This window comes from Octopus sinensis, linkage group LG14, assembly GCF_006345805.1.
Source record: "Octopus sinensis linkage group LG14, ASM634580v1, whole genome shotgun sequence".
Lineage (NCBI taxonomy): Eukaryota > Metazoa > Mollusca > Cephalopoda > Octopoda > Octopodidae > Octopus > Octopus sinensis.
In genome coordinates this window covers 60,265,164-60,281,889 of record NC_043010.1, presented here as the reverse complement: position 1 = coordinate 60,281,889, position 16,726 = coordinate 60,265,164, and the positions used below count along the sequence as shown (strand labels likewise).

General features: G+C 34.1%; 1 protein-coding gene across 5 annotated transcripts in view; it reads right to left on the bottom strand.

Moving 5' to 3' along the window:
* Positions 1 to 15,491: 15,491 nt before the first annotated feature.
* The window catches only part of LOC115219115 (protocadherin gamma-B6-like), a 67,148-nt gene continuing 65,913 nt past the window's right edge, over positions 15,492 to 16,726 (bottom strand). For all 5 annotated transcript variants that reach the window (XM_036509272.1, XM_036509274.1, XM_036509271.1 and 2 more), the window contains one exon: positions 15,492 to 16,435. In XM_036509272.1, the coding sequence (XP_036365165.1) occupies positions 16,389 to 16,435 (47 nt within the window). In that variant the 3' untranslated portion in view covers positions 15,492 to 16,388. The remainder of the gene's footprint in view (positions 16,436 to 16,726) is intronic.

Here is a 16,726-nt window from a genome sequence, read left to right as displayed (position 1 = left end):
CCATAAGTCTTTTGTGTGGCACAGAGTTAAAAGCCTTAGCAAAGTCCAGGTAAACAACATCCACCCAGGATCCGCGATTATGATCAACCAATTACATTATCTCATAAATCAAAGAATCTGATGTTATTTGGAAATAAAGTTGGGAAATTTGGGTAATTTTAGCCAACCAACAGACAGCGTGGGATTAGCAGCTTGTTACCATGATAACCACATGCTGTGTTGTGGTTCACTGTTGTCTGTGCTGCTATTTTGTTTTAATTTTTCTGTGTGTTAGTATATTACATATTTTTCTGTGCTTCTGTGTATTAGTATTTTTCTGTGTGCTAGTATTTTTACATATTTCATTCTTTTTTGGGGGTGAGGGGAACTCATTGACTCAGCTGGATTTATGATTTCACTAGGTTGTGTTCATAAAAATTTTAATTAGGAGTATTTCTTAAACCGTTAGCTTTACATTTCAACAGCTGAACTGAAATTTAGCCCACATAACAGGAATTGAGAAGGATATTGTGAAACAGAGAAACTGTGCGTAATACTGATAATTTGACATTATTTTTGAATTCTGCATGCAAAAACATATAAGATACAGGTATTCTTTTCCTTGGGACAAATTCTTTGTTGACCAGGGTTATTCTCATCGTAGTTTACAAATCCAAGCATGAAAACGTTACTCAACTTTGAAGGAGACAGCTGCCCACTTTTCACACACACATACACACACATGCACTTATATATTAATGATGTACACAAATACAAGACAGGTATACATAATACTGAAATACGCATAAAGTAAACAGATGCAGACAAATATACTAATATAACAAATTTTTTTTAATGATAAAAAAATACAAATAAAGAGACAAAAGAACAGTAAGATGATGCATGTTGATTTTAGGTTTTTCTGTTTATTTTAGAAACCTGCAATGAAATTAAGTAATTCTGTTTATTTAGAAACCTACAATGAACAAGTCAGATGCTAAATTATAAATTTTACCAGGTACAACCTAACAGTTGACACCACTCCACTAAACGCAGAAAAATTATGTCTCGCCTTTGGCTAAAAATACCCAGTTATTTTGATTTTTAAACCTCTGTAACTTTTTTCTCCAATTTTTTCTCCGCAACATCATACTTTCAAAGCGTTAAGACTGGAAGGCTACATTATTATAACTGATTTTCAGATTTTTTACTTCTTTTAAAAAAATGCATATTTTGTGAATGCAAAAAGCTAGATCTAATCTTGGTTAAAGTGTGTTGATGTGTGAGTAATCTGCTCTAAAATTATTTTATATAATAGTAAAAATAATCTTGATTACCATCAATGTTTTATCATGTGTTCAATAATTCTTCTTGGCCATTTCTTCCTCTCTGTCCATGTTTAAGCTTCTGATGACTAATGAGACCGATTCTTGCATGGAAGTGTCTATTGCAAAGTCCACAAGGGATCTGTTGTGGAGGCTTTGATTGTTGCAGTCTCCATTTTCTTTCTTGTCATTTCTCTTCTTCTTTCCTCTGTCATTCATCTTCAAAATGGTCTGTCACAGTGAAGATAGAAAGATGCCAGCCAGGCCTGTCTTGAGCTTCAATGTCCCAAGCCCTGATTCCATTCAGTTTTAGGATTTGCTTTAGCTAGTACTTGTATCAATAGAGGGGACAGCCATAGAGCCTTCTTTCAGTATAAAGTTCACCATATAAAATTTGGTGAGCCATAGAAGTAAAAATAATCTTGATTATATATTTTGAGAAACCAATGTGGTGCAGAGAATCAGAACTAGAAGGTCACCTGACAAACATGTTTTGTGATTTTTACTTAAGCTCATAGATTCTGAAGTGTAGTATCAACCATTTTATCTTCTCTGGCACCTTCTTTACAGCCTCATGAAGGTTGCTATCATTCTCCGGTCCATTATCATCACCATCATCGTTTAATGTCCGCTTTCCATGCTGGCATGGGTTGGACGGTTTGACTGAGGACTGACACACCAGGAGGCTGCACCAGGCTCCAATTTGATTTGGTAAGGTTTCTACAGTTGAATGCCCTTCCTAACGCTAACCACTCCAAGAGCATAGTGTGTGTTTTTTATGTGCAGCCGGCACAGAATCCAGTCTGGTATCACTGGCATCGACCACGCACAAATGGTGCTTTTTTACGTGTCAGCAGTATAGGTACCAGTCAGGCAGTACTAGCATCAGCCATGCTTGAATGGTGCTTTTTACATGTCACTGGCATGGTTGCCAGTCAGGTGGCATTGGTCATGACTACAATTTCACTTGACTCAACAGGTCTTCTCAAGCACCGTATATTGTCCAATGATTGAAGGGCACTCTTAAATGGGCCGGTTATGCAACACTGGCATAGGCCACAGCTACTGTCTCACTTGGCTTGCCAGGTCTTCTAAAGCACAATATATCTCCAAAGGTCTCAGTTGCTTGTCATTGCCTCCCTGAGGCCCGACGTTCAAAGATCAGGCTTCACCACCTTGTCCCAGGTCTTCCTGGGTTTGCTTCTTCCACAGGTTCCCTCCACTGTTAGGGTGTGACACTTCTTCACACAGCTGTCCTCGTCCATATGCAACACATGATCATACCAGCACAGTTGTCTCTCTTGCACATCACATCTGATGCTTCTTATGTCCAACTTTTCTCTCAGGGCGCTTACACTCTGTCATGTATGCACACTGACATTACACATCCAGCAGAGCATACTAACTTCATTTCTTTTAAGCCTATGCATGTCCGCAGCAGTCACAGCCCATGTTTCACTGCTGTGTAGCATGATTGTTTGCACACTGGTACCATACAGTCTACCTTTCACTCTGAGGAAGAGGCCCGTTGTTACTAGCTGAGGTAGGAGCTCTCTGACCTTTGCCCAGGATATTCTTATTCTCAGAGCATCCACCCAACTACTGACTTGGTCACCTAGGTAATGGAAGCTATCAACTACTTCTAGCTTTTTCCCATGGCATGTGATGGAATCTGTATCCTGTATATCTTCAGTGTTTATTGCACCTGTTCTTCTGCCACACACAAAATCTATCTTCCCAGTTAACCTTCCTTTGATATTACTGCACTTCTTATGTGTCCATAGTTTACACTGGGTACATCTTATGGAGTTTCTGCCAATACTTTTTCTACAGATTGAGCAGGGCCATCTACCTGAAGGGATTTGTGATTTGTCTGCTTTCCTACTTACTAAGTCTTTGGTTTTTGCTAGGTTCTCTCTATGGCCTTTTGATTCTAGACCTTGCTTCCACACCTGAAACTTCTTCTCTAGTTCTGGTAATGTCTCAACTATTACAACAAGGTCATCAGCATAGAGGAGCTCTCAGGGGCAGCCTGTCTTGAATTCCTTGGAGGACTATGATGAATAAGAGAGGGCTGAGGACTGATCCTTGGTGAGCCCTCACTTCTACCCGGAATTCTTCACTATAATTGTTGCCAACCTTACTGACAGCATTCTTGCACATGGCTTGTACAGCTCTCACCAACCATTTATCTATCCCCAGTTTCTGCATTGACCACCAGGGGATGAATAAAAGACAATAAGTTAGGATGTGTTGACACTTAAAGCTTCACCACTGATTTTCTTGTTCATGATGCCAAGCATTTTCTTGTTCACGAAGCTAAGCATTTTCTAAACAATATGGCCAACGTTCATTTGCCTTAACATTAAAACTCATGTCTTCTCTAAAAATTTTATATGCAGATTTCAACTTCTGTCATTGTAAATGAACCTCATCAGATCTCTGTTCAACAAACTACATATACATGTCATGTCTTCTATATTTTTATCATGTGTTACTGAGATGTAAAAATTTAGCAAAATGAAATTACAATTTGGAAACTCTATAAATCCAGACAACATGATAATTTTATATAAACTGAGACCAAAAACTTAATCCCACCTGTACATGTGTACAACACACACACACACACAGAGTAGTTTGTAATATTTTTGATATCTCAGGACAAGGTCACTAATTAATATGAAATCTAAAAAGCAAGGATGGATAAAAACCAAAACAAAAAACAAACAAAAATAGATGTCTGTTTTACAATATTTTGGCAAGAATAATAAATAATGAAATTGCTGTTGATAGGGACTGGTGAGAAACTAAAAGGATGGTTTTTATTTTGAGAGGTTTGAAAATGGAATGGTTGGGAGTACCACTGAGAGACAAATGAATTTGCAATTATGTTCATTCTGTCACTATTAGATAGATGGAATCGTATGTCTACTTTTTAAGCAAATTGTAACTCAGACTATTTTAGCGTGTTCTCCAGACTATTTATTTGGTATATCTCTTTAGACAGCTGTGTATAGCTTACTAGAATCCTAACCAAAAATATCATGAAACCAGTAAATTTGGGATGTTATTGTTGCCATCTTCACTCTCATCATCATCATCAGTGTTTTTCCCTCGTCTTATCATGAATTTGATGGATTTCAGCTTAATTTCTTTCCATCTCTCATTTATTAAAAAAATCTGTCATTACATCATAATGAATAAAATATATTTGTGTGTGTGTGTGAGAGAGAGAGAGAGAGAGAGGGAGGGATTACTAACACTGATTCTCTGAAAGTTGATAATAATGGAACCTTGTTACTCTTTGTCATCCTCATTGATTATTAGCAATTCATAGCAAGACTCTTTTGGCTTCAAAATCTCTAAAATCCTTTATAGCAACGGCACAACTTTTATGCATTCAAGACTTCGTTGTTAAGGATGGAATTACCTTTCCCAAAACTTTAAACTGTATGACAGCACAACAATACTAAAGTGCTATTCACAAGGGAATTGGTGAACCAACCCTACACACATGAAATGAAGAGAAAAAATACAAAAAAAAACTTATACATAAACTGACATTCATGACTTGTTTAAAACCCCATAACCAATCTACCATTGAATTATTTCCTCTGTTTTTCTTTACTTCACTTCTACTTCAACAACAAAAATATCTTCTCCTGACACTTACTCTCTACCACACACAGACACACCTAAAATATTTAATGGAATCTACTGCTCTGTCTTTTTCTTACACTAATGTTACCTCTTTTGTCACTAATCTTTATATATAAAAGTCAAGTTGTGTGTCTGTCTCCTACGATTTAGATTCCTAACTACTCCCACATTTTGCGGTGCAGTGTAACCAAAAGCAGGTATCTTATAGTCGTGATTCATATCGAGCCCTTCTGGGTATTAGCGCACGTCTACGATGAGTCTACGATTTAAAAAAAAATTTACCATCATTTTTCCATATTTTTAATGCATTTTCGCTCGGTTTATATAAGGGAAGTAACTCTCTAAAAATGTATTATTAAATCTCAGAACGTAAAAAGCTATAGTAACACCCACCCCCTTTGTGGTTAGCCATATTGAAATGGCTATTATACTTTACATCTCTAAAAATGTTTATATAGTTATTTCCCTTACAAACCCAAGCAACGCCGGGTGATACTGCTAGTACTAAATAATTTAATTAACCTTTCCTACCACCAAAGCTACAACTAACCAGAACTACCTTTATATCAATTTGCCTCATCTTATTCAGTTATTCATATTCTGTCCTCTAATCATTCCCTAAACGACAATGATTTTTTGAGATTAAGAGCAAAAAAAAATTTCATTGTATTTTAAATATTAGGTTGAGGAAAAAGTTTGTGCACCTTGTTTTGAAGAATAGTTGTTGTTTTTGAATAAATCATTATTTTAACATGGTGCATGATCTTTTCTACGAGGTTGGCTAGTATTATAAATCCTCCCTAATATGATGAATATACATTAGATTTTGGTTACATTTTGTTAAGATTTATGTTTTATGTCAGTGTACACATATGTTTGAATGTAGAAGAACAAAATATTCTTCATTTCATTATTTATTCTGCTCCTAAAGGCAAAATGCTTAGTGGCATTTCATCCATCTTTACATTCTGAGATCAAATTTCGTTAAGGTCAGCTTTGCCTTTCATCCTTTTGAGGTTAATAAAATAAGGACCATTTGAACACTGGGGTTGATGTAATCAACTTACCCTCCCCACTGAACTTGCTGGCCTTGTACCAGATCTTGAAGCCATTATTCTGCACCTCATCCTCATGATTATACAAATATTATTTATACTTTTTTTTATGTAATAAATTCACAATTTTATGTATGTTTTTATTGAATTAATTCATAATAACACAAACCATTGAGGTATTTGTTTCAAGTATCAGTTATGACTATGAGCGCATGAAATTAGATGAATTTAATTTTTCATATGTTAATACCAATCTTCATTCGAACATTATTGCCTTCTCTGCATGACAGCCTCTGTGGTGAGGCATTAGAAATGATTAACATTGATATAACACAGATAATCCATTACACTATTGTGAATGACAGTGAAAAATATATAGTGTTTAACCATAGCACCACAATATGAGAAATATGTGGGGTGTCACAACATAGCATTAAAGAGAAAGAGAGAAATCATTTATTGCAGATGGGAGGTAAAAAAGAAAAAAGAATTTTATTATATTATTGTCTTATGAAAGAGGTAAATATTTGTGTTTGTAAATACCAGTTTCATTGAATTATGTACAATGTCTACAGAGGAATTGAAATTATTAAACACATTCCTTTCTAAAATAAAGAAACAAAACAACTGCAATAGCTAAATCCATTGCTAAGGAGTTAAGTCATAGTTTTGTGCCATGGGGTTACAAATCCTAGGATAGTAACAACTGAAACTGAGAATCCATCTAATTTTGTTACTTGAGAATTTAATGGTTATCTTTTCAAATAACAAAAATGCAGATGAAATTAAATTTCCTATTTTCATAGAAAGGCAAAAAGGCAATGAGTACATTGCTTTATATACATCCATTTTAACAACTAGCTTTTAAATATATATTCCTCTTCGAAGTTTATTTCCAAGTTCAATGCTTTATTTTGCATTCTTCTCCCCAAAAAAGTAGTTGAGTAGAGTGACCTCCCTTATATTGCTTCTTTTGAAACTAGCTTCACTCACACTATAATTGTTTTAAAATATTTGATAGTTAAGAAAACAATTTGTTGATTGACAATTTAATTTTGTTGATGATCAGTATTTCGGATTTATGATCCCGAATATATATATATATATGTATATAGCATAATTAAATCTCAGAATGAGATTGAAACAGTAATCGCTCGATAATGTAAAGTATAGAAGCCATCTTATCATGGCTAACCACATAGGGGAGGGGGTGTTACTATAGCTTTATAGCCCCAAGAGATCTTCGTCTCAAGCTGGCTTTAGACACAATATCTGTGTCCTTGGAGTCTCTTTCATCACTACCTGGTGGTTACCGACCGTTGACGAGGGACAAAAATCCCGAAACTAGTTCGAGCGTATCACTCAGGCTTGCGAGGAAGGGATGGCCTCCCTTTGCAAATACTCCAAGGACACAGATATTGTGTCTAAAGCCAGCTTGAGACGAAGATCTCTTGGGGCTATAAAGCTACAGTAACACCCCCTCCCCTATGTGGTTAGCCATGATAAGATGGCTTCTATACTTTACATTATATATATATATATATATATATATATATATATATATATATATCGAGATCATAATAATAATAATAATTTATTGCATCGAATGTTGAGTGATTGCTTGGAAAAATTGTATCGAATGTTGAGCGATTGCTTGGAAAAAGTATGGCAAATTGGAGGACGGACCTGACAACATGCGGAGGAAGTTTAGGGACAGTAGAAATTAGTAGGGGCATCTTTCAAGGGGACTGCCTGTCCCTACCAGTCTTTGTACTGTGATTGATACCACTAACACTGATTCTGAGGAAAGCAAAAGCTGGGTATATATTCAAAAGCCGCCAACAAAAAGTTAACCATTTGTTATTCATGGATGACCTCAAACTTTAGGGTAAAGATGAAGTCCAAGTCAGTTCCCTCGTTGATATGGTGTATACTTTCAGTGCAGATATCAGAATGGAGTTCAAACTGAGAATGTATGGTGTGTTTGTCTTGAAGAAATGCAGAATCAAAAGTATGGATGGGCTAAAGATACCACCGGGGGAGGTTTTTGATGCAGATAGAAGAGACAGGCTATAAATACTTGGGGATTTGGGAAATGGATAAATTGATGGAGAAAGAAATGACAGAAAAATTTAAGGTGGAGTACTTGTGCAGACTGAGATTGATCCTTAAGTTGAAATTAAACGGACGGAATAAGATTGAAGCTATCAACACCTGGGTGGTTTCACTCCACAGATATGGTGCAGGGGTAATCGCATGGACAGTAGACGAACTAAAGAACTTAGACAGAAAAACAAGGAAGTTTCTGACTAGATATGGGACACTCCACCCAAAAGGTGACACAGATAGATTGTTTGTACCAAGAAAAAGAGGGTGAAGAGGACTCATTGGATGTAAACACAGCATTAGAGCAGAAGAAAACAACATAGCATGGTAGTAAAAAATGCCACAGAACCACTATTATTAGAAGTAAGAAGGTCAGGCTTGTGTAGGATGAAAGATTGCAAAGATAAAGCACTGTATAAGCAATTGAAAACGAATGAAACAGAAAATAGGTGGATAATAAAAAGAATGCATGGACAATTTCATAGAGATGTTGAAGATAAGACAGACAGAGAAAAAGATGGTTGTGGATGACTAAAAGTGATTTAAAACTGGAAACAGAGGCTCTGTTCTGTGCTGCCCAAGAGCAAGCGCTAAAAACAAATTACATAAAATACAGAATAGACAACACATCAGAAAGTGATAAGTGCAGAATTTGTTGACAAAATGGTGAAACTACATGGCATATTACCAGCCAATGTACGCCACTAGCCCAGAAGGAATATAAGAAATGCCACAACAGTATAGCAAGGCTTGTCCATTGGACACTTTGCAACAAGTATGGACCTGACAGAGCAAAAAATTGGTACGACCATAAACCCGAAGGCATCATCGTATATGATAATGCAAAGATCTTGTGAGATTTTATGATTCAGTGTGACCATGAGATAGAGAATAGGAAGCCAGACATGTCTTAATTAAGAAAGAAAGCAAACTATGCTGGATCATAGATATAGCATGCCCAGCTGACAAGATGGTATGTGATAAGGAAGAAAGAAAAGTCGATAGATATGACAGGTTAGCTTGGGAGGTTAAGCAGTTGTGGTCGATGAAAAAGGTGGTAGTAGTACCAATAATTGTCAGAGCCCTGGGAACAGTGAGTAAATATCTTGAGAAGTACATGGAACAAATAGGGGCTGCAATAAGAGTGGAGCACTTGCAGAAAACAGCACTGCTTGGAACCGCTCAAATACTCTGGAAGGTGCTCGAAAAATAAGGGGTGTTACCTTAGTTCACTGGTAGTGAACAGCTGACACCATAGTACATCTCCAGCACTAGAAGCTGTGCAAAGGCAATAATAATAATAATAATGAAATTATTGTGTATAGTGCTCAGGTTCACTACAACTTATCAAAGGTGTATATACAGTACATAGAATTATATACAAAAACCAGAGAAGTGAACAGTGTATGAGTCATGATATATATATGTGTATGGAGGGAGGATATCAGGTGTAGTGTTGGTGAATTTCAAGAAGCATGGAGGTTTTAAAGGATAGAATGTCTCGGCAACTAACAGCTGATGCAGGTAGTTTGTTCCATGCTTCAGCAACTCTTAGCGTGAAAAAATGTTTCTGAATGTCACGGGAGCTGTGCTGTTTTCTGACTTTGTAGGCATGTGTTAGACACATGGAGCTCAAAAAGGTGCACAAAGTGGTTGTTGACACGATGGTCAATAATTTTGTGGGTGTTTAGCAAATGAATTGCCACAATAATACCCACAGAATTAAATAATTGGAAATTATTGGCTTACCATTTACTGCACATCCTGCTTGTACTCGCCATGTTGCATAACTGTGGTTGTTACAGGTTATGGTGCAAGCGTTTGTTCAAACAGACTGCACACACGTTAAGAACATGTTTCATTCTTTGATACAGATCATACACAAATTGCAATTTGTATCAAGTATTTCTTTTATACCCTTATAAATTAAGGGTCAGTTTAAACAGACGATTGGCATGAATGGGTTAATAAAATGAAGGAAAACTATTTGTTCAATCCTGTGAAATATAGATGCACTTATTTAAATTTTTTGAGAAACTTAACAAACAGATTTGCTAAGAATGAGGTACAAACAATTCAAAGCTCCGGTCTTTTATAGTACAGTGAGGCTATTGATGATGATGATGATAATAATAATAATAATAATAATAATAATAATCCTTTCTACTATGGGCACAAGGCCTGAAATTGGGGCAGAGTAAGCATTGGTGGAATTGAACCTAGAATGTAAGGAGAGGTGAAATACTGCTAAATATTTCATCTGGCATGCTAACGATTCTGCCAGCTCACCGCCTTAATAATAATAATAATAATAATAATAATAATAATAATAATAATAATTATTATTGTTGTTATTATTATTATTATTATTATTATTATTATTATTATTATTATTATTATTATTATTTCTAGTTTGGCAGAAAACCAGCAATTTTAGAGGAAGGAAGCAAGTCAATTACACTGATCCCAATACTCAACAGGTACTTATCAAACGCAAAAGGATGAAAAGCAAAGTTCATCTGGGTGATGTACAGAGTTTAAAGAAACACCAATCATTCTGTTAATGATTCTGCTGGCTTGATAACTGATGTTGGTTTATTTACACTCTTTCTGGTTCAGTAAAAGTGACCAATAAAATAAATACTAGATTTAAAATAAGTCTGGAGTTGACTTGCTCAACTAACTCAACATGACACTGCCTCAGCATGGCTGCAGTCCAATGACTGAAACAAGTAGAAGAGTAAAAGATTATGTTTCTAAAGAAAATCCAGGGAAAATAGTAAAACTCATTTATAATAAACCAATTCCTGAAGATGAAATGAAAATTCTTGGAGAAATTTTAAAATAATGTGACTACTTTGAAATATTAAGACTTATTCAAATTGCCTTCAATTGTTCAAAAACACTGAAGTCTATGAACTAAATTAATGCTACATAGTGTCAAACAAATCTTTATTTTATGTGTTAGATGGCTCCTGTAGTCTACATTCACATGAAAAACCAATGTATTCATAACTATCAGAAAACAGATGTTGCAAGGGGAACAACTGAAGAAGGCATCATGATAAGATTTAGATCACGTTCAAATAGAAGCTAAGAAGTTTGGAGGAGAGTGGAAAGTAAAGTTTCATTGAATATTCTAGCTTGCCATCTAAATTGGAACTTGGTACATATCAGTTTTTGAATGTGTGAGTGTACATATATAACAGCTCTGTATCAGCATTAGAATTATGTTAATCATGAAATAATTATAAAGCAAAAGCATAGCTTGTATAGGTGCAGGTGTGGCTGTGTGGTAAGAAACTTGATTCCCAACCACATGGTTCTGTGTTCAGTCCCACTGCATGGCACCTTGGGCAAGTATCTTTCTCTATAGCCTTGGACCAACCAAAGCCTTGTGAGTGGATTTGGTGGATAGACAATCAAAGAAGATAAATGTATATATCTATGTGTGCGCGTCTTTGTGTCTGTGTTTGTTCCCCCCCCCCCCCATCAATGCTTGACAATAGATTTTGGTGAGTTTACATCCTTGTAACTTAGTGGTTTGGAATGAGAGACCAAAAGAGTAAGTTCTAGGCTTAAGAAGTCCTGGGATCGATTTGTTTGGCCTATAACCCTTCAAGGCAGTCCACAGTCAAATGACTGAAATAAGTAAATGAATAAAAAAAAAAAAAGTAGCATATGATGATAATAGTTGTGGATATTGTGAAATGATGAGGTGTACATTGTATATTTGGAAATAGGCTTTTTTAATATTACATCAACTCCACAGTATAGTGATGTTAATAGAGTAGATAGGGGAAGGATGAGAGAGAGAGAGAGAAAAGAGATAGGGAGATGACTTGTGGTTGTGTAGGTTGCTGGAGTGTTGGGTGGGTTGTGTCAAATATAGTGAATGAGGAGGGTGAAAGATGTAGTGGTGAGGAGAGATGGTTTTGTGGTTCAGTGGGGTATGAGCAAGGAAAAAAATGTGCATGAAGAGAACAGTATTAAGCATGCAAGATGAATCCAAAGGTAAATGGTTCTAAATTGTTCAGAGACAGGTATAGAGCATGGAGAGAGTGAAAGATGTGTAAATGTGGAATATCAAGTGAAATGGTTTTGGGTAGTAAGAAAGATTAGTGGTTTCAAGGAAAAGCTGCATTTAGAGAAGTGATGGATGATGTATCTTGAAGAGGAAACTAAGCTACTAGCCAATTGCAAATATTTATATATATATATACATACACACACACACACGCACACACACTCATATATATATTAGAGAAAAACCACTATTATGCAATTCAAACAATGATAGACATAAACCAAATCATAAATAAAAAATATATTTTAAAACATATAACTAGATCACAAAAAGTACAAAAATGAATAAACTTATTATATATTGTTTATTCATTTTTGTACTTTTTGTGATCTAGTTATTATATATTTATATTGTGAAATTTGATTTAATACTAAATTGAATTTTTCCCTGTAAATTTGGAGTTATACTCCCTAATATTATTATTATTATTATTATATATGCATATATATTATTATATATATATATATATATATATATTATTATATATATATATATATATATACGTTTATATATTTGTTGTGCAAGATTTTTTATGTGAAGTCGTGTGTTGAAACAGATATTGTTATATTTCGGAATGGTCATTTTGCCAGTTTAGCCAATAAAAATACACGCACTATATATTTGCTGTTATCTTGTTTCAGTGTTATTTATTTTTTACATTAATCTTAATCTTATTTCGGCCAGAGTTCTTTCGTCACACTCCTGTGACCGCATCAGTGGTCCTTTGCTTTCTTCTTTCTTATTTGTGTCTCTCCTTACTAACTGTCAGCCACTTTGTATTTCTATTTTATTTCATTTGCGCATGCTTATATCTCTATGTGCGTCTATGTTTATTTAGTGTGTGTGGGGGGGTGCCTGTAATATTTGTATCTTCTGTTTATATACGTTCATGTAATTTGTTTTTGTTGTTGTTGTTTTTGTTTATTCTTATTTTGTTCATGTGTTTACATCCACTTATCATTATTATCATTACGTATGCTTGTATGTATGTATGTATGTATGTATGTATGTATAACAACAATACTAGTAATAATAATAATAATAAATAAAAAAAACTTTAAAATTAAAAAACAAAGAAAACTTATATAGTTATTTATTTCTATTTGTTTATTTATCTGTGTATTTTATTTATTATGTTTTCGGTTTTGTCTATATTGTAAGTTGTGGTGTGTGCTAGTGTTCCATTCCAGTTTCCTATTCAGGCTAGGTTTATCTTCTATTCTGTGTGTAGCTTCTGTAATTTGTCTGATTGTTGCATCTGTTCTATGTGTGGACAATATTTTAATTTCTATGTTATTGATTGATCCCCCGTGTTCCTGTTCGGCGTGTTGGTACAGAATCGATGAGCTTTTACCTTCCTTAGGCCCTCTCCAATGAACATTTAAATACAGTGAATGATTAGTCTTTGTTGCTGAGGTCAAACTTTACCTTTGTTAATGATTTTTTTCAAGTTTTTAGGCTGCCTTTTACTAAGAAACAGCTCGATCTGTGATTATATCTTTTAATTCATTACTTTGAGCAATGATTGGTAGGTTTGCTTTGACAATGTTGAAGATATCTGGTGACATGGGTTGTGTGTGACAATAAATGGTATGTCTTGTTCCTGTTTTCCACTTCTTTGGGTTGTCCTCAGTTCTTGTATGGGTATTTTTATAGCCTGCTGTATACCATTTTCTATAAGTAGACACAGGTATTTTTGTTTGAGCAAAAATTCTCATACTTCTGTTAGGTGTTTGTTCTTGATATCTGCATCTTCTACAATGGTACAAATTCTTCTGGTTAAGCAGTATGAGATGTTGTGTTTTGTATGTGGATGGCATGACTTAAAATTCAAGTATTGATGTGTATCCATGTGATTGTAGTATATATCTGTGCTAATGGTGGTGTCCTTTTAATTACCATCGTATCTAGGAATGGTAATTTGGTACTACTCATCTCTTTTGTAAATTGGAGAGATGAGTGTAGGTTGTTCAGGAGGATATTGAACTCTTCCAGTGTATTTAGAGATTCTGTCCAGATTATGAAACAACTGTCAAGGTATCTATTCCATGCCTTTTCAATATAATTTCTAAATCCAGTGCTATAGTTTTCCACTACTTCTTGGTAGAGTTGTTGTTCTAGATATCCCAAAATTAACCATAATTAATGGTTAAATCAGATATCAAAAAATAATTTACTGCCTCCTAAAATTTTTGCTTTGATTTTAATCTCTCTACAAGGCTCAAGTGAGGACCACAGTAAAATCTAGGACAATGCCACAGCTGCTCATATGTACATCATAAATTGAATATGCAAAAAGGTCACCCGATTAATTGACATAGAGTTGCTCACCAAATTTTATATAAATCATCTCTCGCACTCTCTCCCTCCCTCCCTCACACACACATACATATTCTGTAAGGAAAGATTTTACATTGACTTTTATTTAACAAATAAACATTTAATTTGGGAACAGATTTTCTATTGGAAACAAGTCAAAAATAAGAAATCATTTTCTTTATTGTATAATTTACCAATGTGTGAAAACATTTCCTATAAAAATGGTTTTTCTGGAGATATTTGAAATATCTTTTTTCATTCTGAAAGCATTTAGCAAATTTCCTGGAAATAAAAAGTGTTTTAAGAGTTTTACTTTGAAATAACTGATTTAATGAAATTACACAATATCAAATATTAGAAAATAAAAATAACTGAAGATTTAAGTTTTTTGATTCCCTTTGAAATTTCAGTTTATGTCATCTGAAATATGTTTATGTCTTGAAACATTGGATCCATTTGTAAACAATGTTAATTTGTAATATCTGTCAATGACTCTTAACAAAACACCTTGTTAAATTGACATTTTTGCCTTTAAAAGTTATAAAAAGTTTTGAAAATGCACAATTAGAGATGACATTCAGTAATATTTCGTGTTTAGATCATCTTTATTCAGTATATAATTGTAATTGTTAATGTTAAAATGTTCAACTCGAAAGAAAATCACAGAATTGCCATACAGATATGCTTCAAATACATTCAACAGACCAATGTTGAGGCCTCTACATGGTTTATTTCTAGACCTGCTAGAGAGTGCAGCCAAATTTTGTTCAAATCATACACTACCATAAGAGGGCACATTAGTAAATATGGTTCTGGGTTCCTTGGAAAAAGATAGGATGTTCATGATTGGAATGTCTTTAATCAGTTTGCTGAATCAATATTGACTTGGGATGAAACACAACAAATGTACACTTACGTGTACATTCCCACTCAAATGCAGAGACACATGCATTTGCAAATATACATTACACTTATCATTGTAACTGCTATAATCTATTAGTTAAAACATAATATGATTAATGCCAAATTATGTTTACTATAGCAGTTCGTGTTATATAAAAATATTTCTCTTCTAAATATAGGATTGTTTTTGCAAAAAACATTACATCACATAACATGGAATATGAAAAATATTCCTTTAAATGATAAATACTGCATACTGTTTTAAATCCTATTTTATAAATCTAGGATATACAGCATGAAAGATTGTTAACCTAATAACTAAAATATAAATTGTTATGTTTAAGGAAGTTATTACAGATGATTAAATTAAATCTAGCACATGACTTATTATTGACCCTGAAGGGATGAAAGGTAAAATCAATCACAGTGATACTTGAACTCAGCATCACCCCAAATTAATTAAACTCTTCTTCGTGTATTGAGGATGAGCTATCTTTTTCGTACTCACAAATGAGTATATGTATAAATACACATTTTTACATTCACATTTTCTAAACATTTTCTATATATTATGTGCACAACTATGTATCTGTACACAGGGAAAACATATATCAGGGTATGTATATATAAACCAGAATATTTAAAATGAAGATAAGATCCATGTTCACCTCATCATGGTCTGTATGCATACCTTGTATGATTGAATGTAGGTAAAAAATATTTTTTGTTATATTCATCTTCAATATTAACAATACTAATGTATTCCAAAGACACATGTCTCATGCACATTAAATGGTACTATATCACTCCTACAATCGAATGTAACCATAAATGGGTGTTTTATGATTCTGTCTCTGGAAGGCTTATAGGTATTTTGCTCACTTCTCTGCTTGTTGATTCATTTCTATTACAATCTCATTGATTTCTTTTTATATGTCTGTCTTTGTGGTTTCAGTCCATCTTTGAAGTGGATGATATGTGTCTGAAGTTGTAAAGCCCTGGAAAAAGCCAAAACAAGAGAAAATTATCAAACTTGCCTTTACAGGATAATAGTTTTAGAAACCCAATTTAAAATTAAGTATAATATAAACCATAAAATGCTTGACAGTAATACTCAATCTTGAATTAGACCATCAGATTTATCACATTAGTAGGTTAAAAAAATATTGTTAAAATAACTTACCAGTTAAAAAATGCTGAATATATTTTGTCTTAGATCTCTGTCCTAGAATATGTTTAATATATTTTGTTTAAGAAATAATATAATTTTAAATCTCCAGACAATTTTA